Source organism: Phalaenopsis equestris, unplaced genomic scaffold, assembly GCF_001263595.1.
Source record: "Phalaenopsis equestris unplaced genomic scaffold, ASM126359v1 Scaffold001307, whole genome shotgun sequence".
NCBI classification, from domain to species: Eukaryota; Viridiplantae; Streptophyta; class Magnoliopsida; order Asparagales; family Orchidaceae; genus Phalaenopsis; species Phalaenopsis equestris.
The window spans coordinates 60542-88222 of record NW_018165746.1 but is presented as its reverse complement, the minus strand read 5'-3'; the positions used below and the strand labels follow the sequence as shown (position 1 = coordinate 88222).

Sequence of the window (27681 nt, the reverse complement as noted above, 5' to 3'; positions counted from 1 at the left end):
TTAGGCTGAAGAAGCATGATCTGAATCAGCCATACGATGATTGATTACTTGATTAATTCGACCGACATGCAATATCGACATATCCAATCAGCAGACCACACTTGCAGGCCCATCCGTCTAAGCTTCTTGCAAGGACGCCTGGTTACAAATAGTCGACCAGCCGGGTTTACCCCGATAGGGTCGATCATCACAAGACTAGTCGCCTGAGCTGACTGAACTCAAATAAGTTGACCCACCGATAACCGTTGTATTACACTCAAACTGTAACACAGATTCGTTATTAAATCAACACATCAATTTATCATTAAGGACGGTTTCCATAATCATTTCTTCTGTAATTGTACGAATATATCTCTATAAATAGGAGGTCTGAAAGTGAATAAGTGAACTTTTCCCCAATTTTCTCTACTGAGAATTCTCTAACCGCTCCACCATCTCTCTCATTCTCTTGGCTCTAACTCTCGAGGCTTGTATTTCCAAAAGACCTTTTAAGATCCAACACATAAATTTTGAATTATTATAATAAAATGTGTGGAAATGATTTTTCAAATTATATGAAGGATCAACAACCCAAAGAAAGTTGCTCTAAGTAATAATAATAAAAGCTTCAGCTTTTCATATGTTATCAATTAGAACATCATCAGTTCAAAATCTAATTGAACACGATCAAGTACGCATTAAAAATTTCATATCTTCTAAAAAAATGGTCTTTTATTTTTTTCTTAACCTCTTTTGTTATGAAAATTTCTGCATATTCAATCACACTATACAATGCATAATCTCAAAACAGACCGCCCGGAGGAGCCGCCGCCGCTCATCCAACGGGCTAACCGTGGTAAACCTGATCCAAATGTCCTCAGCTTTCTCGTATCGCTGAGACTAGCCTTTGTCAACCGCTCAGATGCTCCCAACTGAGTTCCATTTTACCGACGGCCCCAATGGCGAAGCGATTCCTCTTCCGTATCAGTAAATTTTCCTTCTTTATCACTCGCTGCTATTCATTTCACTGGCTAACACAATCTGTCCATATACCTTTAGTCTCTATATCCTTCTCTTTGTCACCGTGATCAAAGTTGAAACTTGGGTTTTGCTAAAAAGATCCTCTTTTTACCAGATTCCTTCATACGCTACGATGATAAAAGTGACACGTATCAGCATCTCCTAAAAGGCTTACTCTGTAGGCGCCTCTCGCAACGGCATCAAGGGGAGTATAAGAAGAAGGTGGGAGTAAGTGATTTGCACGAGGATCCCACTCTGCAACATCCTGGATTGCCCAAGCCAGGTTTCGATCCGGAGGTTGTCAGAGAGAGCTGTGACGATGACGATTCGAGCTGGCGAAAGTGGAAGGTAGAATTTGCTTGGCTTTCTAAAGCTCTGGAACCGGCTTTGCAGCTTTACAAGTGGGCATCCACTGCAGGTCTTACTGTTATTAGTGTCTTCTATGTTTAGAACAGCTCCTTGTCACTTTGCGATAAGAATTACACGTTTCTCTATTAACATGAGCACCTTTTATATCGTTTAGATAACGAACTCTTATTAATTTGTATGTTATCTTCATGTCACTTCATTCTATTGGTTATTTATCTTTGAACGTAGCATAAACCAAAATCTAAGTTTTAGAAATTGTCAGTTTGTTGATTTTATGCTTGAAGTAAGCGGCAGGAAGTAAAAGTTCTGTAGGGTGAAGAACTCCATGAATCTCGCTTTGATTTAATATCAGATGACATAGAAGTTAGGGGATTCCCTTCATATGTTTATACGGCAAACTCACTGGTTGTACTAAGCGCACTTGTTATGATGCAGGAATTGGGGAAAAGCCGGTAATACCACCAAGTACAAGAACTCTCTTTGAGATCCTTACAGACCTTCAAGCTAGTAAAGCTGGAATCCAAGAATGGAGTTTAAGTGACCTTACAGTTGGTCTGTACCTTATCCACCTGAGTCAAGCATCAGCTACAAAGGTTGAAGATTTCAAGGGTGTCCAGATTCAATCCGAGTCTGCGGTAATTTCCCAGCTTTTTCCTACTACAGAAAAGAGGTTTTTTTTACCTAGCCAGTATCTGATCTCTGAAGGCATTGCCATTTCACATGATGTAATTTGGCAAAATGCTATTTTGTCCACTTTTCTTTTGTTTAACATTCTACTTTGTTTAAAATATACATTAATATGCTAACTTTGCCTTACTGCCCAGGTTCAAGAACTCATTTACCATCTTGAGCTGGCTAAGGGATGTTATAGAGATAGCACATCAAGCATTGCACGACAATGCATGCTTCGAGAAAGGAACATTCTGAAGTTTGTGAAAGATTCCAGTTTATTACGCCCTGGATACTATATTGGTGTAGATACTAGAAATAAATTAGTAATACTTGCAATTCGTGGTACTCACACTGTGTATGACCTTATAACTAATCTGGTTGCTTCAAGTGATCAAAATGTGTCATTTGATGGCTTTTCTACTCATTTTGGAACTGCTGAGGCTGCTCGCTGGTATCTACACCATGAAATGGGAGCCATTAGAAAGCTCCTAGTGAAGCACAGAGTAAATCCTGTTGTTTTAAGATGATTGCTTTTGTTTATTTTCTCTTTTTATTTAGATAATTAGTATTTCATAACTATTTTTCATATTTGAAAAAAATTCTTGGACAGGATTTTAGGTTGAGGCTAGTTGGACATTCTCTTGGAGGTGCAGCTGCTGCATTGCTTGCTATCATGCTACGAAGAAAGCCGGCTAAGGAACTTGGGTTCAGTCCTGACATTATCTCTGCTGTTGGATTTGGAACTCCGCCTTGTGTATCGAAGGAGCTAGCTGAAAGCTGTGCTAGCTATGTCTCCACCGTAGTGCTGCAGGTGAGCTATTCTCTTTCTTTTTTCTTTCCTTTCACCATAAAAACTTTGAAGTGCTTCATTCAGTCTCCATTCTTGTAAAGTATCCTTTACTTATTTATTCTTTTCAGGATGATATAATTCCAAGGTTAAGTGTAGCTTCGCTTGCTAGATTGCGTAATGAGATTCTTGAAACTGATTGGTAAGTAAGTTATTCTTTCAACGAATATATCTTTTATCCTCATATGGGAATCCAATTATATCTATTTTTTGGTTTTCTTTTTTTTTGCCTCAGTTGAGTAACTTTGCTGTCAATAATCGTCTTGTAGATTGGGTTTGTTTAGAGGATACTTTTGCTGTCAGCTAAATTTAGTAAACAGTGTAGGCCAGACAAAAACTTTGTTTATTCATTTTTTAATTTAATTTATTAAATACATCTTCAATGGTTTATTCGTTTCAGTTGTTTTAAATTATATTTTACTGGTAGCTACAATCTAACATTAACCCTCAATCTTGGACATCCAGGCTAGGGGCTGGTAGCAATGCTCATTAGAAAAACAAAATGCCTCGTTAAAAAAATAATCATAATAATAGTGATTTTGTCATAATAGAGCTTGATGATGACTAAAAAAAAAGTGTGGGCTAATGATTGAAAGAACTGCAATACTAGTGGTTGGTCATAAAGAGGATTTATACAAGCAACATATGTGAAATTCGAGACAACCTAAATACTGCATCAGAAACCCCTTAAATAGAATGAAATTAAATTTTGAAACATCAAAATACCTTTTAGCATAGTTGCTGGTTCTTGCAACTCTGCAGTTGTGCAGGTATTAGAACTCTATTCGGATGGGTGTGAATTCAAGGTGCTAAAATGACAAAGGTTCTAGTACTCTAGTCTATCAACATCTGTAAGCTTGGAGGGTGTGCAGGTATTATAACTCTATTCGGATGGGTGTGAATTCAAGGTGCTAAAATGACAAAAGTTCTAGTACTCTAGTCTATCAACATCTGTAAGCTTGGAGGGTGTGAGATGCTTTAGGAGACAACATAAAAAAAAACAGTAATGTGAAGAGACGAGAGTTGTAAGTGGTTCGGTCGTATTTGCAACATTCGCTGAAAGAAATCTTCCCTATTTTTGTACTTTTCCCTTTCTCCTCAAAATCATCATCCTCCCCCATTTTACAAGGTCCTATGCTTCATTCTCTACCTCTATATTTCATAGTTGACATGACCATCATTTGACATAAATCATAAGAAATGGAATATAGATTATGGATTTAAGGCTTCAGGACCTGTCATTGCCGGTTGTCATGGAGACCTTCAATTGCTTAGTTTGGACTGTCCACAAGGGTGTTGGCTAGGACTGGTGCCGAGAGGAGGTTTTAATAGTTCATGACAGAAGATTGTTGGGGTTTATCGGCCTGCTCAATCTAATCGAGTGCAAATTAATAATTATAATGATAGGTGGATGCCTAGATGGTTTTGATTGAGCGTGAGAATCAAGGTATCATGATTAGGAAACAAATTATTTCAACAATATTAAAAATATGTATAAAGTAGTGATGCCTTATTAGAGGGATAGCTTGATTTTATTGTTAGATTCAACTATTTTGTAATGATTTTGATTTGTTAATATTTGTGAAAGGCTCTAAAAACACACTTTTGTTTCTCTCTTCAATGCATCTCTTCACAATTGGATCATTATATATTTTTTTTTCAATAAAATATTTGTTCCTTACCCATCTCAATTAAGTTTAATGGTCTATAGTACCCAAACTCAATAATAAAGTCATCACCATTCTTAACTTTATCTTAGCAAGTTGGAGTTGACATTTTTGTAGAAAATAAATCAATGGAAAAACTCTCAAGAGTCTTCTCTTTCATTTGTGCAGAAGGAAAGACATATACATGAATAAAATTAAAAAAGGGGGGAAAATTAATAGGGGCTAAAAATCCTTTAGGAAAGCTTATGGATTACAATCCGAAGATCATATAGAGACAGATTTAATTGTCCAAAATTTTGTTTTGTGTGTCTCAAGTCTTTCGCTATAATTGGAGCAGAAATTTAATACTCTTTCTCAAATTGGATTATAGAGATGTACCATTCCAAGTTTGCTTAAGATGTTTTTAAATATGGGGCTACGAATTCCTTTGGTGAATATGTTGGTCTGTTGATTTTTTCTTATATTGCTCTAATCTGCATTGATTCTTTTTTCAAAGTATTATTTTTGTCATGGTTCAGTTGGAGTTTTACGCGGCTTGTACTTTGTATTCTTAGTTTCTTTTAGTTGTTCAATAACATATTTTATTGGGAGAGAGACATAAAAGGGCCATTGATTTCTAGTAGTATGGTGTTCCACAATCATGTCATAATCATGAAATCAATTTCTTCCCAAGTAACAACTTTGAGATTTTGGGCTTTGGAGGTCGATCCACAAAGTATTGCACTCATAATTTATCTAATATATTTATTTGTATTTATGCTTTTTTGTTTTACCATCATAATCTCAAAATCTCATTTCAGTGATATCAAATTTAATTGACCATAACTTTTATGTTATTCTGATATTCATAAGCAATATCTAATTAATTGTCGCTTTCTAAATTATAACATTCAATCTTCATGATTCTTTTATTGCATAATAATTATAAGACATTTGTTCATTAATTGATCATCTTTAAAACCATATGCAACACCTAGCAATAATAAATAGAAAATGAGTATTCATAAAGCTGGATCTAAATAAGATGAAGCACTAGAAGTCTTGTATTTTTGTCTTGTTCTTTTTATGCGTAGGCCTTTGGGTTATGGGAAAAAAAATTCTTTCAGTAGTCCTATTTATATTAATATATAGATATTCACTTTTGAAGATTATCTTTGCACTTATAACTATTTACATTATTATATAGATCTTCACTTTTGAAGATTATCTTTGCACTTATAAACAAATGCAACATTTTTTTAACACAATTTGTGTTCATAATTTGGCCTGAAGATTCCCAAGTAAACCAGCGTAGTTAAGAGCTGGGAGAGTAAACTATAGCAGCAGAATTAGGAACAGAAAAAACAGAAGAAGGATTACAAATAAACCATAATTCATATCTCTTAAACATAAACAATATAATTATAAACATATTTATTTTCTTCTAATTGCACAACAATAGGTTTATTGAATCATGCAATGCACATTGGCTTTATGCACTCAGTTTTTACCTCATTCACGGAGAAGTGAAATCAATTCTACAGTTACCCATAGAATTTACATTCAGCACATATCATGTAATTACTGAAGCTGCAGTTTTTAGAATTATAAACTTACACTTGAAAAAAATGATTCCTTCAAGGAATTATCCACGTCTGTAGCTCCCGTAGTACCAGAAAATGTTTTCATTTTAGGAAGGTTTACATACCTACAACTCTACTCCTAAGTATTTACATATCTAACACCTAAACTTCAATTTTTTGCATGCATGGCACCTTAACTGTGAATAAAAAAGTGTGTTTCACTTTTTAGAAATGGTGAATTTTATAAATATAAAAAGTAAAAGTTACATGTTAGATATGTAAATACATAGCAATTTTGGTGTTATGCATGTAAATGTCCCTTTATTTTGTTGATTTCATGCTCAAAGTAATGCCTTCATTGTACAAAAGATGTTTGATTTGCACATTTGATTTGAATATTTTTACTATTCTTTGCATTCCTTTTCTCTAGACTTATTTTCTTTCCTTTATGGGAGTTATTTATTTTGCTGCAGGATGACTATTTTAGAGAAGGAAGACTGGAAAGTAATTGCAGAACTGGTAACAAATGCAAAACATGTTGTTTCTTCAGTTCAAGATGTAGCTCGGAAACTTGCAGCTTATGCAACAAAGTTTAGGAAAGTTTCAAATTCCTCTGGTAAGTAATGGAAATCTCATGCAGATATTAGATTTATATTGACTTCTAAACTGTGAGTAAATATTCTAAATAAAAAATAAATAATGTTATATGAATCATTAAAATTGTTGAAATGAATTCTTATAGTTGGATAAAAACAATGCAGTTGGAGGAGGTGATGAAACTTTGATTAGGGGGTTGGTTTTACTAGTGAAACGTTGAGGAAGATGCTTTTGCTAAATAGTCATGTAGTTGAACTTGTGCTTCCATTTAATAGAATATGTTGAGCCCAATTCCTATGTTTTTACATCTCCAACACCTAAACTTTACTCTTTATATTTATTCCACCCAAATCTTTGATACAACATAAAAAATGCCACTACTTTAGCTTGTTCCAAGTGAAATCCACCTTTTTCTTGCAAAGATAAGGAGGCTTATATGTAAAAATTGAAGCTTTGGTGTTAAATATGTTAATGCATGGGAATTGAGTGTGATCTATGGTAATGTCACTCTGGCCTTCACTTCAGCTTTGCTCTTAAACATGTACAAAACCTCAACCATGTAAAGTTATTTATTTTTTCATTCTGGGACATTATTTGCTTTGTATTTGCAGAAATTTCCCAGATAAAAGAGTCGATTCACCAAGAAACAAAAGCTGTTGATAGCGCCATTGATAAACAGAACGATAGGATTTTGGAGGAGCTATACTTGCCTGGGACCCAATATTTCTTGAGAAGGGAGATGGACAAAGGCAGCTCAGATGATATAGTTAATGAGAGGAGCAAAGAATTTTACACACTGTGGAGGAGGAATTCAGGAGAGCATTTTCGAAGGATTTTGCTTTCTGGCAACTTGATATCAGATCATAAATGCGAAAATCACTATTATGCTCTCAGGGATGTGCTCAAAGGCCTGCCAGTTTCTGATAGGAGGACAGTCTTTTAAATTTGATTTTCCTTGATTCATATTAATAAATCAAACCCTTACTTTTCATAGTTATTTTATTTTATTTTATTTTATTTATTTTTATATTTGTTAGTTTAGCACATCAATTTTGATTTTTTTATTTGTTTAAGATTTAGAGAGATGGAAATAATAAAAGGAATTATGAGGTGATAAATTTTCTCATAGTGAATGTGTTTGCATGCAGTGGTTGGCATCCTCGGTGTAAGACCCCTTAGGTCGGGAGTCTGAGTTCCCTCTAGCACAGTTGGTTTTAAAGAGTGATATTCGAATTGTTAGACACATTAGTGGGTGGAGGCTCGTATAATAGCCTCTCGTCATTTCTTAAAAAAACTGAAATATTATTTTATGAGGAATTTATATAAGACATGTATATATATAATATATAAATGTGGGAAATATAAGGAACAAATATACCACTAATAATCTATGTGATGTATTTGAAATTTATTAAAATTTTACCCTGCATTTTCTTCATTTCAAACAAAATATTAATATTTTTTAAAACCCATGTATTTGAAATATTTTACTTTTTTTTTTTACTTGAAACAAAAACAACCTACACAAAAAACACTTTTTTATTTTTTAAAATGCTTATTGTGAGAACCAATTCAAAGAGAAACAAGCTGGCTTTAGCCAGCGTTCTACATGAATGCTGCCTGCCTTCTCCCTCGCTCTTCTCTTGCAGCGAAGACCAACACTGGTCAGCTGAAGCTTCTCCTTCCTTCTTTACTACAGAAATGTTCTTCCAAGGACGTTGGATCTCTGTACGCAGCCATGATGAAGAACAATTTTCTCCACGACTCCTTCATCATCAACCAATTTTTGGCTGCATGCAGCCGGCTCCATCAAATTTACCACGCCTCCCTCGCATTCACCCAAATTGCAGAACCCAATATCTTCGTCTACAATGCAATGATTGGTTGTTTTATAAACTGTTCTGCACCACTTGATGCCCTCCAGCTGTTTGTAGAAATGCGTAAGCAACAACACCAGCCCACCTGTCATACCTTCTCCCACATCATCAAAGCCTGTACACAGGTCCCAACTTTTGGATTCGGTGAAGCCGTTCATGGCCAGGTTAGAAAAAGTGGCTTAGTCTGTCATCTCATTCTACAAACCGGGTTGATTGATTTCTACTCTATCTTGCACAGAATAGAAGATGCAAGGAAAGTGTTTGAAGAAATGATCGTTAAAGATGACTTCGCATGGAACACGATGATATTTGGATACACCCTCCTTGGAGATTTAAATGCCGCGCGTAAACTGTTTGATCAAATGCCTGAGAGGAATACAGTGTCTTGGAACGCTATAATTGCAGGATATGCCAGGTTGGGGGATGTAGAGACCGCGGCATCTCTCTTTAAGCTGATGCCAAGAAAGAATTTGATCTCATGGACAAGCATGATTTCTTGTTATTCTCAAAACAGGCTATTCAAAGAAGCTCTGGAGACATTTGATGCCATGAAAGCTGCAGGAATGAACCCAGACAAGGTCACAATGGCAACTGTGATATCTGCTTGCGCTCATCTCGGAGCGCTTGAAACTGGCAGCAGAATGTACAGGATAACAGTGCTGAATGGATTCCCTATAGATGTATATACAGGTTCAGCTTTGATTGACATGTACGCGAAATGTGGAAACATAGAAAAATCTTTGGTCATCTTCTTCAAGCTGGAAAGTAAGAACCTCTTCTGCTGGAATTCCATCATTGATGGACTTGCAATGCACGGGCGCCCCGAAGATGCATTTTACATGTTCTCAAAGATGGCAGAGAGTTCAGAAAAGCCGAATAGTGTTACATTTGTCAGCATTCTCAGTGCCTGCAATCATGGAGGGCTTGTGGAAGAAGGCCGAATGATGTTTCTGAGAATGGTTGAGGATCATTCAATCGTCCCTGAGATGGAGCATTACAGCTGCATGGTGGATCTACTGGCCCGCGCCGGTCTGGTGCAGGACGCGCTTGATTTGATAAGAAAGATGGTGATTGTTCCAAACTCGGTCATATGGGGAGCTCTGTTGAGTGGGTGCAAGATTCATGGAAATATGGAAGTTGGGCAGATTGCCATGGAAAGACTGATTTCATTGGATCCAGGTAAGAGTAGCAGCTATATGCTGTTAGTAGATATGTATGCCAAAGAGAATAGGTGGATGGAGGTTGTTGCTGTGAGGAGGAAGATGAAAGAGATGGGAGTTCAGAAAGTGAGTTCGGGTTGTAGTTGGACTGAGATTGATGGGCTGGTTCACGAATTTGTTGCATCTGATACTTCGCACCCTTCATCTGAACAAATAATTTCGTTATTGTTTGAATTATTTGGTCATATGAAACTTGAAAGGTTCAATGGTAGTATGTCTAATATGTTCTGTTTCTGCCACAGCTAAAGTTCAGTTCCTATGTATTCACATATATAACACCTAAACTTTACTAGGGGGCAGTATTGGTAAAGGTGGTATGTATGTAAAAATTGAAGTATACATGTTAGATATGTAAATATATGAGAATCGAACAATACGCATCTAAATCTTCCTTTTTTTTGTTAAAAATATAGAATAAAATCATAAATAAAGGTCAAGGGTGTATACAAGTCAAGCCCAGCGCGAGCCACTCTCGGCATGAACTTGGTTAATTTTATTAAATTCAAGCTCAAGCTTAAGTTTTCAAGTTTAAGCTGATTTCTTTATTATAAAAGAATAAAATTAATTTCACAATAAAATGAGTAATTAGAAGAGAGAGAATTAAAAATTATTTAATATAAAATATAAATTATTATTTTTTAAATATTATTGATAGTTTAAAAAGAAAGACTTGAATATACTTTGAATTTATTTAATATTAATATTTTTAAAATAAACCAGCTCACGAGCTAACAAATCAAGTTGGGGCTAACTTAAACTAGGCTCAAAACCTCATGAGCATAGTTCAAAAGCCACATATCAAGCTGAGCTCAATCTGATTCACGACTCGGTTTCTCATTTACAACCCTAAAGCAGGCAAAAAAACCATAATCTAAATGAAGCCTCTAAATCCCAATAAGAATAGGAGAATTTGAGAACTGAAAGAACACAAGTCCTATGTATTATTTGAGGAAAACAAAAGCCTGATAATGTTAGGTAAGAATTAACATATCTCAACAGCATTCCTCAGACTTAAATCAGCTAAACACATCTCAACTCTCCAAGATCTGCCCGCAATCTTCAATCACCACAGGTGAAGCAGTCCTTCCAGATTGAGATCCTTCCTTCTCCATTGCCTGAACAACATTATATCCATCAACAACCTCACCAAATACAACATGCCTCCCATCCAGCCATGCCGTCTTTGCAGTACAGATAAAAAACTGGGAGCCATTAGTGCCTGGACCAGCATTGGCCATGGAGAGAACACCAGGCCCTGTGTGCTTCTTCTTAAAGTTCTCATCAGCAAACTTGTCTCCATAGATGGATTCGCCGCCGGTGCCATTGCCTCTGGTGAAATCCCCACCTTGGCACATAAAATCGGGAATGATTCGGTGGAATGTTGATCCTTTGTAGTGCAGGGGCTTCCCTGATCTGCCAATCCCCTTCTCTCCAGTGCAGAGGCAACGGAAATTCTCTGCGGTTTTTGGAACGATGTCGGCAAACAGCTCCATAACAATGCGGCCGGCTTTTGCCTTTCCTATTAGAATGTCGAAGAAAACTTTGGGATTTGCCATTTACTGTGATGCTTAAAAACATGCAAATCATTATTAGGTTCATCACATTAAGCTTCTTAGGTATCAATATTTAAAATATATGAGTTCAACAAAATAGGAAAACATGATTAAGTATATCTGAAAGATAATATAAACACAGTAACTATTCCATGCTCTGCTGATTGAAAGATAGTTGAGGGTAGAGCCAGAGAAGAAGGCAAATAAAATCTCTAGGAAAGAAATGCATTGCTGTAATCTAATGGTCAGCAGATATCTAATTTGGTGTTTCAAAGTGGCTATCTAAGACCTCAAGTATTGGGCTGTAAATGGCTATTAAGATTTATTAAATGAACAAATGCAGTTGATGAACACCTCGAACTTTTGACACAATTAATACTCGATAATGTTTGTTCAAATTAGAAAACAAACATGTTTGAACATTATTTTTAAAATCGAAGGTTATATGAACCAAAGTTGCACATAGTCTAGTTTTCGAACAAGCTCGTTTGTTGTTGAACAATTAACTTGTTAAGTGCTTCATACTTAAATGATACGTTATTTAAAATTTGACTAACTAGAAACGTATCATAATTTAATACCAAAATGCAGGAGCGAACATAGGAAGAGTCCAAGAAGGGCAATTGCACCCCTCAAATTCAAATTTTGACTTATATGAGAGAGCAATTTGATTTTTTGCCCCTCCTGAAACATCAATTTTGCCCCTCTTAAAATATCACTTTATCATCTGTTGCCCTAGTCCCTGCCACATTAGGTCTAGAAAGGTGTTATATATGTAAAATTTGAAATTTGCGTGTTAACATATAGATTTCACATGCCGTAATAAAGGAGAAAATTTTGTATGTTTATATGAATTTGAAATTTGGGTGCTAAACATATAAATTTGGGTGACATGTAGAATTGTCTTATGCATGTAAATCTTTCATTATTATATTTAGTTTATATAATCTAGTTAAATATTAATTTCAATTTATTCTATTGCTTATTTATTTAAATTTATAAAGTCATTTCTTAATAATTTTATATAAAAAACTCAAACAATCGTTCGAATTTTGATTACAGCCCTCTAATTAAGCCATTTCAATAATTTAGCATTACATAATTTTGATCTATATATGGAATGTCATAGAAAATTTTATAATTTAGCTCTACAGGTGGGCTAACATAATGTAGCTTGCAAGCCTTCAATATATGCTCTCAAACACAAAATGAATTTTTCATTTCTTTCTTGACCTCCAACAAATTAAAATTGTTAAAAGGCCTTTAAATGTAGAGATGATTTAAATATTGCACAGTTTTTGAGCTCAACAAGAACACAATGTCTCTTGCAAGCCTTCGATGTGTGCTCAAGTTCTTATGAAACCGAGATTATTCTACAATCTCAGATTTAAGCAATTCATAGAAGTTAGAAATCAAATATCTTGAGATTATCCTTGAATACAGAACCCAAACGACAAAGCACAAAAGGTTTTAAAACAAAAGGATTTCAAGAGTGGAACAATAAATGGGTCCGTAGATATTTGATAAACACTGTAAAGCCCATATATGACTAAACCAATATCACTCTCTCCATTAGCAAGAATAATAAATCAAGGTAGAATGCAGTAGGTAAAACATAACAAACATTTATTCACAGACAAAGTTGCAAAGAGACCAATAAAGAGAAGCATAAGTTCAATTGGCTGTATAGTGAGCCCTCTCTCCCTCCATAAAGAGTCCCTCTTTCTAGAATTTCAGTTTCCCTATCGACCGCCAACAGATGGAGTCTAGTAGAAGGGGGTTTTCAATCGAAGATGTGATTAATAACCTTGTTAACTCCAAAGGAGAATTCGCATAATATCTCTTGCTAGCCTTGGATATGTGCTTAATTTCTCAAAGAACCAAGTTAGATTCCCCAATTTCCAATTTAAGAAATCAGTAAACTTAGAAGCAGTAAACTTGTCAATGCTACGAAGATGGTTCCTTACTTGATAGCAACGAGATCCGCCAAGGGTAAGGCAAAAATCATCCTGGTAGCTAGTCACGTCAAATACTCCGCATAGGCAGCAACAAAATTCGCCCAAGAATTTGCGAGAGAGGATCCGGCCGAGGCGACGAACTGACCAGGCGGACGAGACTCAAATCTTGTAAAAACTGAGCAAAACAGTAAGTAAGCCACGACTGTCCCAACGAAACAGTTCGACCCATCGGTTGACCGACCAACCGAAGTAATAGGTCTCGCAGAATCGATCGGTCAAGCCTCTTGTCAAGCCAACCGATCATATTTCGACCAACTAATTCCCCTCTCAACATATACGGATTTCAGTCTGGCGGCAGACACGATCGGTCACCCGCCAGCCAGCAATATTTACTTAAACTCATGTCATTGTAAACCATAATTTTTTTCAACATTATGACAGTCATTGATTCAAATTATACACATTAAATCCATTAAGAGTGGTTACCATAACAATCCTCACATTCCTTAATTTTACTAATTAAACATCTTTAAATAGTCGATCCCAAGTAGCATAGGGGGAGAGGGGGTGCTCTCTAGTTTCCTTTGGAGGAAATTACCGTGCTCTCTTTCCCCCTCTCTCTCTCTCTCTCTTTCTCTTGCCCCTTTCGATTCCAACTCTCGGGGTGTGCTCACAATAAAGACAAGTTAGAATCCAACATATACAAATGTTCTTTGCTTCGGTAATTCAAATTTCTTTAAGAGGTGCCTACATGATGCTTAAATAGCACAAACCATCTTCTTTTGGGTGCAAACTGCTTTTTTAGGGCCTTAGGGGCAACACAGCTCTTTTGCAAGCTTCAGAAATTTCTTCAGGATGACAAGACTGTCACACCTAGGCATCAATTTATCTTAGCTATTCTAGCTTCTAAGGTGTCTTTGATCACGCATGAGAGGATCTGGTGGCAGGCTGATTATTTGTTTTTCACTGGCTCATGCTCAACTAGCCAAGATAAGGATTTTACCATTTCAATATTAATAAATCCAATGAACGAAACATTTTTCATCATATTTATTAGTATTATTTGTCCAGAAATGAAAATAAGCAGTTCATGCAACTTCTCTTCATGAGATCAGCCAAAATCACTCAAAAGAGAGTCGGCAGCAACTGAACGTTTATGAACTACTAGGTCGTTAGGAAAAAAAATTAAGAAAAAAAAAAGAAGGAAGGGAGAACTGCGGCGGATCTGCCAAAAAATGCATAACAATGGTGCTAAAAACAAACCTAAATCTCCCGGCGTCGTTGAAAGTGCAAATCAAATGACTCTAATCAGGTTCCACACAGCCCAACTCTTGATTTTTCACCACTCCAACACTGGCAACCTATGCGCCGAAATGCCGAAGAATCGAAACAAGTGTGAGCGGGACGATAGCTGCGTGGAACGGGGACCGGTTTTTAAGATGGGGTTTTGCGATGCTAGGGTTTTCTTAAAGGCTTTTAGACGCAGCAGCGCCTTAGGATTTAGAAATCCAACGGTCCAGCTAACGATGCTATTGGGGCCGAGTTCCAACCCAACAGATTACAAATAATTCGATCGTAAAGTTTACAATAATCAGGATGATGATGTCAAAATTAATGTTATTTTTACACTTATAAATAATTAAAAAAATTTTAACGTATATAACTTAAAAATAAATTTAGTAATTTTACAATGGGGGCATTTACCTACATACCACCCAACTCTTATGCTAAATGAGCTACTTTTTTTTTTTACATTTATACCACCCAAATCTTTCATATTACATAAAAAAATATCATCATAAGCCTTTTCATACACAGGTAAGATGACATATATGTAAAAATTGAAGTTTTTGTGCCGGATATGTAAATACATAAGAATTGAGTGGCATCATATCTTCCTCTTAAAATTCATCTTAATTAAAAAAAAACTAATCAAAATCTCAGAAATGTTTCTAGAACGATGATTTTCTATAAAAAATATGAGAATTTCTAGTGAATCTCAATCACAGTATTTTCCTACTCAAGTAAATAATCTTGAATGTCTGGGTTTTTACAATCTCTTAATATTGCAGCTGTAAGAGAATCTAATAAGGACTTCATCCTTCCATTATAAAACCCCAGACATTCAAGATTCCACATCTTTGCCAAGTGGCCTTATTTCAAAAAACTTTTACTAAGAAACCCAAAATAATCAAATAAATAAATAAATTCTCTTGATGCTCACCCAATTTGTACCTTTGGCGCCTATTGTTTTATGCAGCACTGTCTCCCGCTTCACATTCAACATTATGGCTCCTCTTTCCAACAGCAAAGGTTTCTTTTCTTCATTTCATCCTTCAAACTTGTATTCTCCCAAACCAAGTTCTTTCATATGAATGCTAAGAACACACCAAACCGCTGCAATTCCTGAATCCCAGGATTTTAAACTGTCACAAACACCAAAAATGTAAACTTTCTTATTAATCTCGATCGAGCTGTAACCAAGCGTTTTCTCCAATTTCCTATCATTCATTTTTTCCCTACTTTTCTTCACCATCTCCCACATTTCAGATGCGCCATATATGTTTGAGAGCAGCACATGTGTGTCAGCCATATCATGCTCCAACACAAAAAGCTTATCAGCCACTTTCTCTGCTAGTTCTTCACGCTTATGGATCCTACAAGCTCCCAACAGTGCCCCCCAAACGCTGGCAGCAGGCTCTACGGGCATGTTCTTGATCAAATCCTCAGCTTCTTCAATAAGCCCGGCACGACCTAAGAGATCAACCATGCACGAATAGTGTTCATTTGTTGCAGTTAAGCCGTAGTCCCTGCTCATCGATTTAAAGTACTCAATGCCCTCGCGAACCCTTCCAGAGTGACTACAGGCAGACAAAAGTGAGATGAATGTTACAGAATTTGGCAAAACATTTGCCAACTTCATCTCATGGAACATATCAAGCGCTCTTGAGCCCATGCCATGCATTCCGAACGCTCCGATTATTGCGCTCCACGAAAATATATTCCGCTGCTGCATTCTACCAAACACCTTGTACGCAATTTTGATCGATCCGGCTTTAGCATACATATCCAACAGTGCTGTGTGAGCCACAATATCGAGCTCGATTGCATGCCTGAAGATATATCCATGAACGCTCTTGCCTTGCCAAAGGGAACCCAAGTGCGAACAGGCTAGAAGAACACTAGTGAGCGTGACTGCATTAGGTATGATTGATTCTTCCAACATTCCCTGGAAAGCTTGAAGAGACTCGAAGGCTCTCCCACATTGAGCTAACCTTGCAACCATTGTACTCCATGATATAACATCCTTAGACGGCAATTCAACAAACAGATTATGGGCACAATCTATGAAGCCACTCTTCATATACATATCGAGAAGTGAGGTTTGCAGATATACAGTGGAAGCCATAACAGTGCTTTTGATGCAGAGGGAATGGATTGCACGACCTTGTCTTGCAGCTGCGAAATTTCCATAAGCCCTAGCGAGGCAAACAGCAGCACAGGGATTTAGTTGAACGCCCAACTCTCTCATTCTATGGAAGGATTCCATAACCTGAAGATCCATGGAAGCCTTCGAATAGCCTTTCATCATAAGACCCCAACTGGTTGGAATCAGTAGGGGTGCTTGCTTGAATACTTTCTCTGCATCTTCCAAAGAACCCAATTCTTGGTACATATTGATGAGCGAAGGGGAGACATAACTATCTGTTTCTAGACCAAATTTAATGGCTTCAGAATGAATGGACGTCCCTTCCTTGAGAGACAGCTTCGTGCATGCCCGAATGGTCAAGACCAAACTGTAGCTGTTTGGGCTATGCTTCTCAGCTCGATGGAGATGGTAAAGGTTTAATATCTCAGAGAAGTTCTTTGTGCTGAGGTAACCAGAGAGCATGGTGGTCCATGACTGAGGGTTCTTGGTAGGCATTTGGTCGAACGCTTGCCTGGCATAGAGAGGGTGGCCAGAAGCAAAGTAGGTGCTGACAAGTTTTGAGCAAAGCAAGACGGAGATTTGGAGGCCATGAATGAGAATTTGGACGTGGATCTGTTGAAGGTGGCGGAGAGAGGTGTAGCGAGGTAAGAGATAATGTAAATTTTTTGACTTGGAAGTGTTCGTGTTGGGCAATAGTCTTATCGTTGCCGTTGACATTGATGATTTAAGATGGTTTTTAGTTAATGAACATGTGAAGGCTTCTAGCATTTAATTGTGGTCAGCTTGAGAAAGGGCAACTTTGTTATGATTTAATGGCCCCAAACAATAGGACCTGTGTAATAATTTTTTGTTGCAAGATATTATCAGGTGCGGAGTCAACACATGCAGATTTCATCATATTGTGATAACCGCTACAATCAATACAACAATAAAATCCACACCTACGACATTTATTTCATCGGCACCTAATAATTTCCCATTGCTATAGGGGGTGTTTGAGCCGTTGTTACCACCCCTCTCAAGTTAGAGGTGCTAAAGCCATTATTACCTCGATCCTAATTAGCGCACTTAGATTTTTGTTTCCTATTAGGGTCTCAAATTTTCCCAAATAAATGTTGATTTATCAATATATTCTCATCACTAAAATAACGAGATTTTTAAAACTATAAAAAATAAAATAAATAAGAGAAGAATAAGCATTTTTAACATCTAAGAATCCCCTATACCATAATAATCCCCATATTTATATATTTCATGCCGAGTTGTTTTTGCAGCTATTGATTAAAATTAAAATGGCAGAGTCATTATATGGGAATGTCATCCATGAAAATCAAGAGGTGTATATGGGCATGATCCTGAAAAAGTGGGAGTGTTGAATCCTGATTTATTCGTAAATCACACTCAAAGAATAAAGCATAAAACAAAAGAGGAAGAGAGTCACAAATACCTACTTTCTTTACTACTTTTTTCAGTAACTGCTGAGAGTAGCCAAAGCCCGCCATGAGCAGTATACAGAAAGACAAAGGCAATTTCGACCTTTTGAACGCCATGGCCTCCCAATGCCCTGCATTCAGAACTATATAATTAAATCATAGCAATCCATAAAAATGTATTTTTTCTGCAAACATGAAAGACAAACGCCTGCCTCCAAACATCACATACAACGTTCAAATAAACCAAAATTACAAAATGATAAAAAATCATAATGCTACAAGCCTTCAGCCCTTATAAAATGAATCCCATTTTACATAAAGTAATCGGAATGCTTTTTATAAAACTACTTGGTATTAATCATAGCCATACTATCCCATATTAATCATAGTCATATTATCCATATCGGTGGCCATGGTTAAGAACCGCACGTTTTAATTCACTTTTGATGTGCAATGCAATGCGCCAAAAATAAACACACAAAAACAAAAGGAAAAAAAAACAAAAAACCGCAACAAACCCCATCAATAAAGCACTTGCAGGATTGGTTAGAAAATCCAAAATTAGGAGAAATCAATACAACAATAAAGTTACAAATGTCAGGCCTTACAATTTTTAAGTCATAACGTTGAAAATTTATTTTCAAAAGACCACATGAAAGCTTTGATTACATTCTCTCTTTTCATACAATCAAATTAACCAAGCCACTGCTGCGCCTGTCGCTCTCCCCCACCTCCGACGGAATGCCGTATGCTTATCTTCTCACGAGAGTATTTCTCTTGCAGCCATTCGAAAGCATTCATGTCAAGCTTGCCGGTAACCGATTTGCCCTGCTTCCTTCTAATCTGCTGCTCTTTTATGGAGGTCCAAAGCTTTTCAATGGCCTCTCTTTGCCGCAACGTGAATCTGTCGATGTGGTCAAAAGCATATTTTGCAAGAATATCGATCACAGTTTGGCACCTGAGAAGAAAAAATTAATAGAATATAGTATATGCTCGTCATCATAATCCTGGAAAAACAGCTAGAACTTGTTATCAAGTTCTGTGAAGTTGAGCGTAAGAAAATACGAAAATTAATTTATGCAAATCAGAGTTAAGTGCTATACTGTAATAGCTAAATACAGGCTAAAGAGTATCTTAACAAAAACGGCTATGGAGATGCAAACTTTAATGAAATTAGATGACAGGTACGTGATGGAAGCTTAGAAAAACTATGACGCTGCACTAAGGGTACTCGGTGGACAATAACCATAAATATTCTTGTGATGATTGTAATTCAGTTGGAGATAGTATTGCTGCAACTTAAAGAGGAGGTTCGTGTTAAGATTGATTGTGAATGGAGTCAAATTGTGAAGACAATCCTCTTACTATTTACATGAGGCCATTTTAGTTCCAGATTCTATAAAAGTATCATATTAGTCTCAAAACTCTTTTAATGAGAGTTGAAATAGTCTTCATTGCAGATTATTTCAACTCGTAATAAAAGAGTAAAGACTAAATTGACATTTTATGAACTCTGGGACTTAAATGATCCATTGCAAAGAGCCGGTGAATCCTTTTGGCACTTTTATCATTGTGAATGTTTATAAAACTAAGATAAAATAACAAACATCTCCCAGGGGATAATTTTGACACTTTCATTATTTTGAATACTCATCATTGCCCTTAGCTCATAACCATAAAAAATGATCCAAGCTCTCCACATCTAATAACATTATAATATGATAAATTTTAATATCATTATTAAACATTTATCTGATCATAATTTTAATAACTAAATAATATATCTATAATTATAGATTCATATAATTATAGTTATATTTTGATAACTAATGTTATTTTAAATATTATAACAAGTCGATTTTGAACATAACGAGCCTAAATTTGCCTATAAAACGTGAAATTTAAAAATAACCTGTTAAATCGCCATATAACACGTCTTTTTTTTTTAAATAACCCGGTTAAAATCGAGTATAACACGTGAATTTTGAAAACTAACGCATTAAAATCAAGGCATAACACAGAATATTTCGCTGGACCGCGTGTTACAACGTAGAGAATATATCCCACGTGTTATACCGCAGGCTAGAGGAGTGTTATAAGAGGTATTATAACACGTGGGGAATAGTCCCTATGTGTTATACCGCGAGTCAGCGTTCTAACACGTGGGGAATATTCCCTATGTGTTATACCACGGGTCAGCGTTATACATTGTTGACCTCATTTTTAATGAGGTCTTAACTTCCTACTCCCAGAACCCAAAATGTAGTCTTAGGAGTCTCTTGTTGACCATCCTAGCAGACTAGTAATGGAAGCCACCTCCTTTAGAGCTTCGAGCTACTTCTTGACTCATTTTTGTGAATAACTCGCATGAGTAGTTTCAAACACTCAACTTCTAGTTGCAAGGGCTAAAGACCAACATATAAAGGGCCTGAAAATGAGTTCCTACAGGATCAGACGGCCTTAGGTGAACCCTCTCTGACTCAGCAACGCGCTCGCTACACCACGTACGAAATTAACAAATTTTTGGCACAACAGTTGGAGAACTTTTCCGGACGACCCCGGATGACGAAAAGAACTGTGTCGTCTCGTCTGGAACGTTAATTTTAGCCAGGAAGGACACATATTTCTATGGTTACGCGTGCGTGTAAATGGTACAAAAATCGATGCATATTAAATTTAATTAAAAGAGACGAGTTTAGGCTCAACCCGGGTTCGATTCAGGCTAGATATAGACCAATTGTGTCGGGTCGGGCTGATAACCCAATTCATAATTTGAAATTTGAAATTTGAAAATTTAAATTATTCCGCCTAAACTCTTCTTAATTAAATTTAATTAAACATTATTATACTCTAATTTAACCAGCTGCTTGAATGAAAACCATTTAATTTCCCTCGTAACGACTATCTGGAGAGCAAACGCGTACAAAATCTTCCCCTTTTATCGTTTTCAAGGGAAGAAACCCGCTGCACCGAGCTATCCGTCTTTTTCCCATCGCTCCCCAGCTCCCCCTTTCGGATTTTCTCGCTTGCCTCTCCTCTCTGCAGGAGACCGCCGAATCCTACTTCCTGCTATCTCGCTCAGCTTTCTCAAGCAGAAGAAACCCACCCGCGACTAAAACTCCTCTCCCGCTCATGACCGTATCTCTCCTCCGCATCAAATAGGATGAAATTGCTCGATCAAAACCCCAGCTGCCCGCGTCTTCCTATTTCGGTCGTCCAAGTAGCAGGATTCCGAAGACTTTCTCTACCATGAACAAACAGTACAGAGCCCCTTTCCATTTCCAATCATCTCAAAACAGGTTTCAATGGTTTATCTTGCTTCTTTTATTCCCACAACATTGCTAATCGATTTTTATTATTCATGGTAGTTATTCTAAGACGCTTGTGATTAGCTCATAATCTCCATTCACTTTGTAATTATTGACATGTGATGAGAAATTTCACATCCCGTAAACCTATTCATATTTAATTAATTGGACTCACTATTCAATGCATGGAACTTTCAAAATCTGCCATGGGATGTTCAGTTGGTACTTGGGTATTGAAATCTTTCCCAAGTAAATTTGTTTTCCACTTATCTTGATTGACTTCTTTTAAATTTAATCGTGAAATATTTTCTTTCACCTTCAAAATTTAAGCTCCATGCTCTAATGACATTGCTGAAAGCTTGTGTGAACTCATCTCTGATCTATATGGAACATTTTTACTTGATGCAAAAGAGAGTTCTATTTTATTTGAAACTGAGGAATATGTTGATGGATACGTTTATGAAGTTTACAGATATTAAGTTAGCTCGTGAATTGTTTGATGAAATGCATTATCTTTTACAATACACATAAACTTTAATAATTGTAGGCCTAATTGCTGAATTGGAAGTTTCAGAATGACATAGATGTTGTTTTGAGTCTTATAAACTTGCGGTTTTGGAAGAATAAAATGCTGCTTTGGCCATGCATTCTTACTAATTTTGGAGAGCTATAAACACTATTTTGATTATATGTTATTGTTGATTTTAAATGCTCCGTTGTTGGTTTATGTTTCAAGCACTTAAATACAATATTGTGAGGTTACAATGACCATTTACTTGCTGATTTTAAATGCCCCGTTGTTGGTTTTATGTTTCAAACACTTAAATGCAAACATTGTGAGGTTCTAATGATCATTTACTTGTTGATCTTAAATACTCATTTGTTAATTTCGTGCTTCGAGCACTCAAAAGGGAATACTACGAGACTCGAGATGATCATTATTGCAGGGCTTGAATGCTTCTTTGCGGGTCTATGTTCTTTTACTTCTGAATGCCTCCATTAGGGGTTGTTTTACCTGTTATTTGGTGGGTTTAAACATTACGATTTTTAGGGCTTTGTCTACTGATTCGCGTACTATTTTAGAGTCTGTTTGTTAAATAATTTTGGAGAGTTCGCACATTATTTTGGACTGGATTTCCTAGCTGATTTTGGGACATTTAAGATTGATGCTTTGAGATTACATGAGAGCTGTTTGGGATATTTAAACTTATTGTTTTGGGGCTGATTTTGATAGTTTTGTCTACTGTTTTGGAGGCATTAAACTCATCATTTGCGGGGTTGTTTTAATCACTGTTTTGAGGCAGTTTGGTGGACTAATTTTAAGGCAATCTACGCACTGTTTTGGCGAGATTTTTTGTAGTCTTTAAGTGTTGATTTACATGTGGTTTAGAATTGGTTTTAGTGACCCCTTTTAACCACTATTTTGGGTTTCAATTAATTGTTATTTAAACGTTTTTTAGGTCGATCCACTCGTTGTTTTCCCCCTTTACTTTACTAGTTTTGGAAGTGCGTTTGTCTCATCTTTCTTTTGTTTTACTTCTTTTTTTACATGGTTAAGTAAAAAAAATGAGAATTTCTGATTTAATTACTTGAAAGATACTTAGAAATATTTGAGGATTAGTTGAAAAACACTTAATTGAGGGTAGAACATTTTAAATCAATTTAAGCACAAGTTAAAGTGTAAGTTTCCTAGAGGAGCACGCTCTAGGTGAGAGCCCAGCCTCCTAGATTTTAGGAGCACACCCTAGGTGAAAGTTCATCTACCTATTTTTCAGTGTAAGCTTCCTAGATTTTAGGAGCACACCCTAGGAGAGAGCCCATCTACCTAATTTTCAGTGTAGGCTTCCTAGATTTTAGGAGCACATCCTAGGTGAGCGTTCATCCACCTAATTTTCGAATACATAATGAAACTAGACACCTAACCCTGATTCACAAACTGATTAAGACACTAGACATGAGAATGCACCGAGACGTAGTCATGATTTCTTAATTAAATCAACAGTGAAATTTCCGTAATGACTTAACCTACAATGAAACTCAGTGCACCGGGATTTAAGCTTAGATATTACACTCAAATCCTCTTGGCAATTAGAGAAATTTGTTAATGTCACATATGGATCATCGGACTACGATAAGTCTAGGGTCTAAGTGGCGAGAGCGATGACGACATTGCTTATGTGTGCTTAAACGGGGGATGCAAAATGGGATTATTAGAATAGTATCTCCTACCTTCCTACCTCAAGGATCTTCAGAGGAAATGATCAATGATACTATTTGTCAATTCTTGGTGAGATTGTTGCTGGGTGAGATTGTTGCCCCCGCCGCTCTTAGGTTGTCAGTAGTTCTAACACGATTAGAGTGACTAGCCTCTGGATTACACGACTTTACAAAATATTTACAAAAATAAAACAAAAATCTTTTTTGCATGTTAAAAAGAACTCTGTATAAAAAGGACTTAAACAACAGCTTTTACATGAAAATCAAAGAATTTTTCTATAAAAATTTATAAAGGTCCGTGGCTAGCCACTAGGATTGAGGTTAAGAATTGTCTTCTGTAGATTGTCGGGCTGTAACTTTTGTTCAAGATGGTAACTCTTGTTCAAGAAACTCTTGTTCAAGATCGGGAAGCACACAATCCAGCTCTGAGCCCCCACTTCTACCAATGTCTTACACCCAGTCTCGATCTTTCATATTTGGTTGTGGGTTTCTTTTGCTCTGATTTTTAAGACTTATTTTTCTGACTTTTGTGCTGGGTTTCTCGCCTTGTTTATTTTTCTTGCGAGTTTATTTAAATCTACCGCAAATCATATTATGCTCGAAATATTAATCACGCAATAGTAGCAGATGCCCAGGTACGTTTTTACAGTTTATCTACAACATTTTATTTTACTGCATTTTATTTTTTAAAATATCTTTTATTTAACTGTAATTTGCTTATTTTGCATGCAAAATCAAAACTGAGACAAAACAAAACCAACAATGGACACCAAAACTGTGAAACATAAATCACCCATCTCAAACACTTAAAACTCTGAAGTCATCATTACAACAGGAGCTTGGAGTCAACTTTGTGGGCAGCACGACGAGGAGCTTGGATCAAGCGACAAGAGGATCTTCTTCAGCACTATCTCTTCCTAGCATAATAACTCATAGGACATCGAGGTAGTTTGCCCAGCGTGACGTAAATCCTCACACTTTCTTTTTAGGCTCTTGTACAATCATGCTGTGCAGCGTAAGTCCTAACTCGCCTTAGGTTCTGAGGTTGTCGTGTGGTACAACGTAAATCCTCTTATCTTTGCGGGTTATTTGCACAATCGGATATTATGCAAATGTGAGTCTCAAATAATAAAATTGGCAGGATTAATCACCTAAATAAGATATTCTCCAAAACACAGCCACACAGTAGGATAGTCTGGGAAGTCACTAAGATTTCTCCTCAGGATCTGTAACATCTCCTACATGTTTCTTCCTTTGGACTCCTGAAATAACCGTTCCTATTTGAGTCATTCCCACTTGTTTTTCCACCTCCTATCGTGAAAACCTAAATTTTGAAATCTTGAAGGTTAGTACCTATAATCATTATCGAGAGTTTTTTCAAGTGACTCCAGTCATTTGAGATGTAATTAACTATAGGGGTTTGTCACTATAGGGAACTTGAAACCTAGGTAAAATAAACCCTATTTAATCTTTGTATTAGATAGGAGAACTTGTCAGTCTTACATAAAAAGTTCGCAAACTAAACGGGTGTCACAAATCTTTTAGTTTGCATGATTGGGTCTATCGCCAAGGTCTACACTTATCTTTTGGGAGGGTGTAGCATTCGCGGTATCAGACACGATTATACAAACTATTGAACGAATGAGATACATTTGGTCTCATTTTTTCAAAAATTAAAACATACTACTTTTAAAACTCAAACTATATACTTATTATATTAAATTCAATTTCAAAAAGTTGACCGACAAACCCGCAGACAATATTCTCCCATGTGTCATACCGCGGGCTAGTGGAGTGTTATAGAGCAGACGTTATAACCCGTGGGGAATATTCCCCATTTATGCAGCGGGCCGATGTTATAACCCGCTGGAAATATTCCCTTCTGTGTTATACAACGGTCTAATGAAGTGTTATAGGGCGGCAGTATAACACGGGAACTATTATCGGGCGGCGACATAACACCATGTAACGTGTTATGGGGCAATTTTAACCTCATTTTTAAAAAAAAATCGGCGTGTTATAACATTAACTAATATTTGAATATTTAAAATTGATGGTTTTAATGCGTTATTTCCAATATTTACGCGTTAATATAATTTTATAATTATTATATTATTAATATATATTATAATAACTTAACAATATAAAAATAGTTAATTAATTTAATTAAGAATATATATGTTATATTTAATATATATGTTAATTTATAAAATATATGATAAAACTACATTTATTTAATTAATTTAATAAAATAATGTAAATTTTGAGGTGTTATTTTCGTATTATTGTTGTGTTATTGTAGTATATTGAGGTGGTATTGATGTGAGTTGAGGTGTTAAATATGTGGTATTCTGGTTGAGCTAAGGTGTTATTATTGTGGTATTGAGTTTTTATATTATTGTTGTATAATTATGGTTTCATTTGATCTGCTCATCAATCATTGAATATATTAACCAATCACTCATTGAATTAATGAATCATCGAAACATTTAATAAAATGATTACATTAAACAATCATCAAAATTAATGAAACAAATGAACATGTCAGAACTGTTAATGAAAAACATTAACTCAATAATATTACAAATATAGATCACATATTGAATTCATCAACAATCCGACATATCTTTCTGTTGGTTGAGATGCATCATATTCCTGCAATAATGGAGAAATTAAAAGTGAAATAAAAATCAAATGCTAAAGTCACTTATATACCTGCTGAGACAATCTGGCATTTCAATTAAATTTGTCTCACAAGGAATACCAGAATGTTGGCTTGTTGATGCTTCTTGATCTTTTCGTACATGCAGTGGTTTAGGTTAGAGAAACACAATAATGCATAGATTAAAATAGCGCAGCTTATTGAAATATATACTTTTTGGTCTCTTATGTTTCTTCCAATACCCTTTCAGCCTAGATTTAGAAACTTCTTTCGAACTCATCTTTATTGGATCATTCAAATTGATTTGTGTATTTGAAGTTTTTCTCTTCTTTGTTTTTTTATTTGACTTGGTTTTCAAGCTAATGCGTCATCCAGATCTCCAGAGATATGTTTAAACGATTCCCAAGGCATATGTTCAGTTGTTTCATTTCCTTGTATTTTATTAATGAGTTGGTATGCAAATTTGTGAGCGTGTGAGCGAAATAGTAAATTTGCAGAACTCGGTGCTCGTTTGAGATTCGTTCATATCTTCATAACCAAAGTTGTTATACATGTTCTTTTTAGACTGAGCAGATCATCGCATTAACAAATATTTTTCAGGAATTAACTTTATTTGAGCCACATTAAGCACATAAAAAGAGTGAGACTAATAGCCCCATCAGTTCAAACTTTTTTGCAACTGCAACTGACCTCAGCATTGACTTTGTCAAGTTCTACAATCCAGTGTTTGTTTATCCCTTGATTATCCAAATTCCTTACATAATATTCTGACTCACTCTCTGAAAACATTCAATTGTAAGTCCACAGCTCATCCAATAGCTTTTGCTAAGCATTGAGTAAAGTTTTCTCGAATAAAATGTGGCAGCTTGCCTCAAGATTGGTTGTCTTTTACCACATGCGTAATGACCAACTGATCACTTTTGAAATCTTCATCATTCTTATTCCGGTGTCATAATTTCATTATATTTTCAAGACCAACAAAACAATCAACGAAAGAGCTAGTAGGCTTTGAAACGCTGTGACATAATATTTGTTGACTCATTTCTTTGTGTTGATAATATTCTAATGCCAAATATTTTTTTATTGAAGGATGTCGAACATTTATGTCTGATCTTATACATGTCATTTAACCACATGTTGTTGTGTAGGTTCCCCTTCTCAATCATTGTGACCCAAATTTCTTCAAAATCCACTTCGGAATCAAATTTGTTCATGCATTTGTAAAAGAGATCGCCCAGACTCTTTACACCTAAAGCACAATGCACTTTTGAAGAAAATTTCTTGTATATATGTCATTGACATAGTCTGTG

The 27681-nt window shown here is 36.0% G+C and overlaps 5 protein-coding genes across 9 annotated transcripts in view; 2 read left to right on the top strand and 3 right to left on the bottom strand.

Moving 5' to 3' along the window:
- Nucleotides 1-790: 790 nt before the first annotated feature.
- LOC110033891 lies at nt 791-7741 on the top strand. The gene is made up of 8 exons (XM_020738049.1): nt 791-966; nt 1115-1417; nt 1804-2003; nt 2193-2543; nt 2651-2851; nt 2959-3029; nt 6590-6732; nt 7325-7741. Exons 1-8 carry the CDS (start codon nt 939-941, stop codon nt 7654-7656), a joined length of 1629 nt encoding a protein of 542 aa, XP_020593708.1. The 5' UTR covers nt 791-938; the 3' UTR covers nt 7657-7741.
- A 513-nt stretch (nt 7742-8254) lies between these two features.
- Nucleotides 8255-10120, top strand: LOC110033887 (pentatricopeptide repeat-containing protein At1g06143). The gene has a single exon (XM_020738043.1). It carries the CDS (start codon nt 8323-8325, stop codon nt 10054-10056), a length of 1734 nt encoding a protein of 577 aa, XP_020593702.1. The 5' UTR covers nt 8255-8322; the 3' UTR covers nt 10057-10120.
- Nucleotides 10121-10728: 608 nt separating this feature from the next.
- On the bottom strand, nt 10729-14777 carry LOC110033872 (peptidyl-prolyl cis-trans isomerase 1-like). Of its 2 annotated transcripts, none has more exons than XM_020738019.1 (2): nt 14585-14777; nt 10729-11377 (listed from the first exon to the last, which is right to left on the bottom strand). In XM_020738019.1, exon 2 carries the CDS (start codon nt 11364-11366, stop codon nt 10842-10844), a length of 525 nt encoding a protein of 174 aa, XP_020593678.1. In that variant the 5' UTR covers nt 11367-11377; nt 14585-14777; the 3' UTR covers nt 10729-10841. The 2 variants fall into 2 exon arrangements, with proteins under 2 accessions (XP_020593678.1, XP_020593677.1); XM_020738018.1 differs by having other exon boundaries at nt 10729-11369; nt 14585-14774.
- A 769-nt stretch (nt 14778-15546) lies between these two features.
- Nucleotides 15547-18309, bottom strand: LOC110033871 (pentatricopeptide repeat-containing protein At1g06140, mitochondrial). The gene is made up of 2 exons (XM_020738017.1): nt 18203-18309; nt 15547-17363 (listed from the first exon to the last, which is right to left on the bottom strand). The coding sequence occupies exons 1-2, from the start codon at nt 18299-18301 to the stop codon at nt 15651-15653; spliced, it is 1812 nt and encodes a 603-aa protein (XP_020593676.1). The 5' UTR covers nt 18302-18309; the 3' UTR covers nt 15547-15650.
- Nucleotides 18310-18722: 413 nt separating this feature from the next.
- The window catches only part of LOC110033888, a 31553-nt gene continuing 22594 nt past the window's right edge, over nt 18723-27681 (bottom strand). For 2 of the 4 annotated variants that reach the window (XM_020738044.1, XM_020738045.1), the window contains exon 5: nt 18723-19142. In XM_020738044.1, coding sequence (XP_020593703.1) covers nt 18878-19142 — 265 coding nt within the window. In that variant the 3' untranslated portion in view covers nt 18723-18877. The remainder of the gene's footprint in view (nt 19143-27681) is intronic. The other 2 variants (XM_020738046.1, XM_020738047.1) reach the window with 1 other exon arrangement.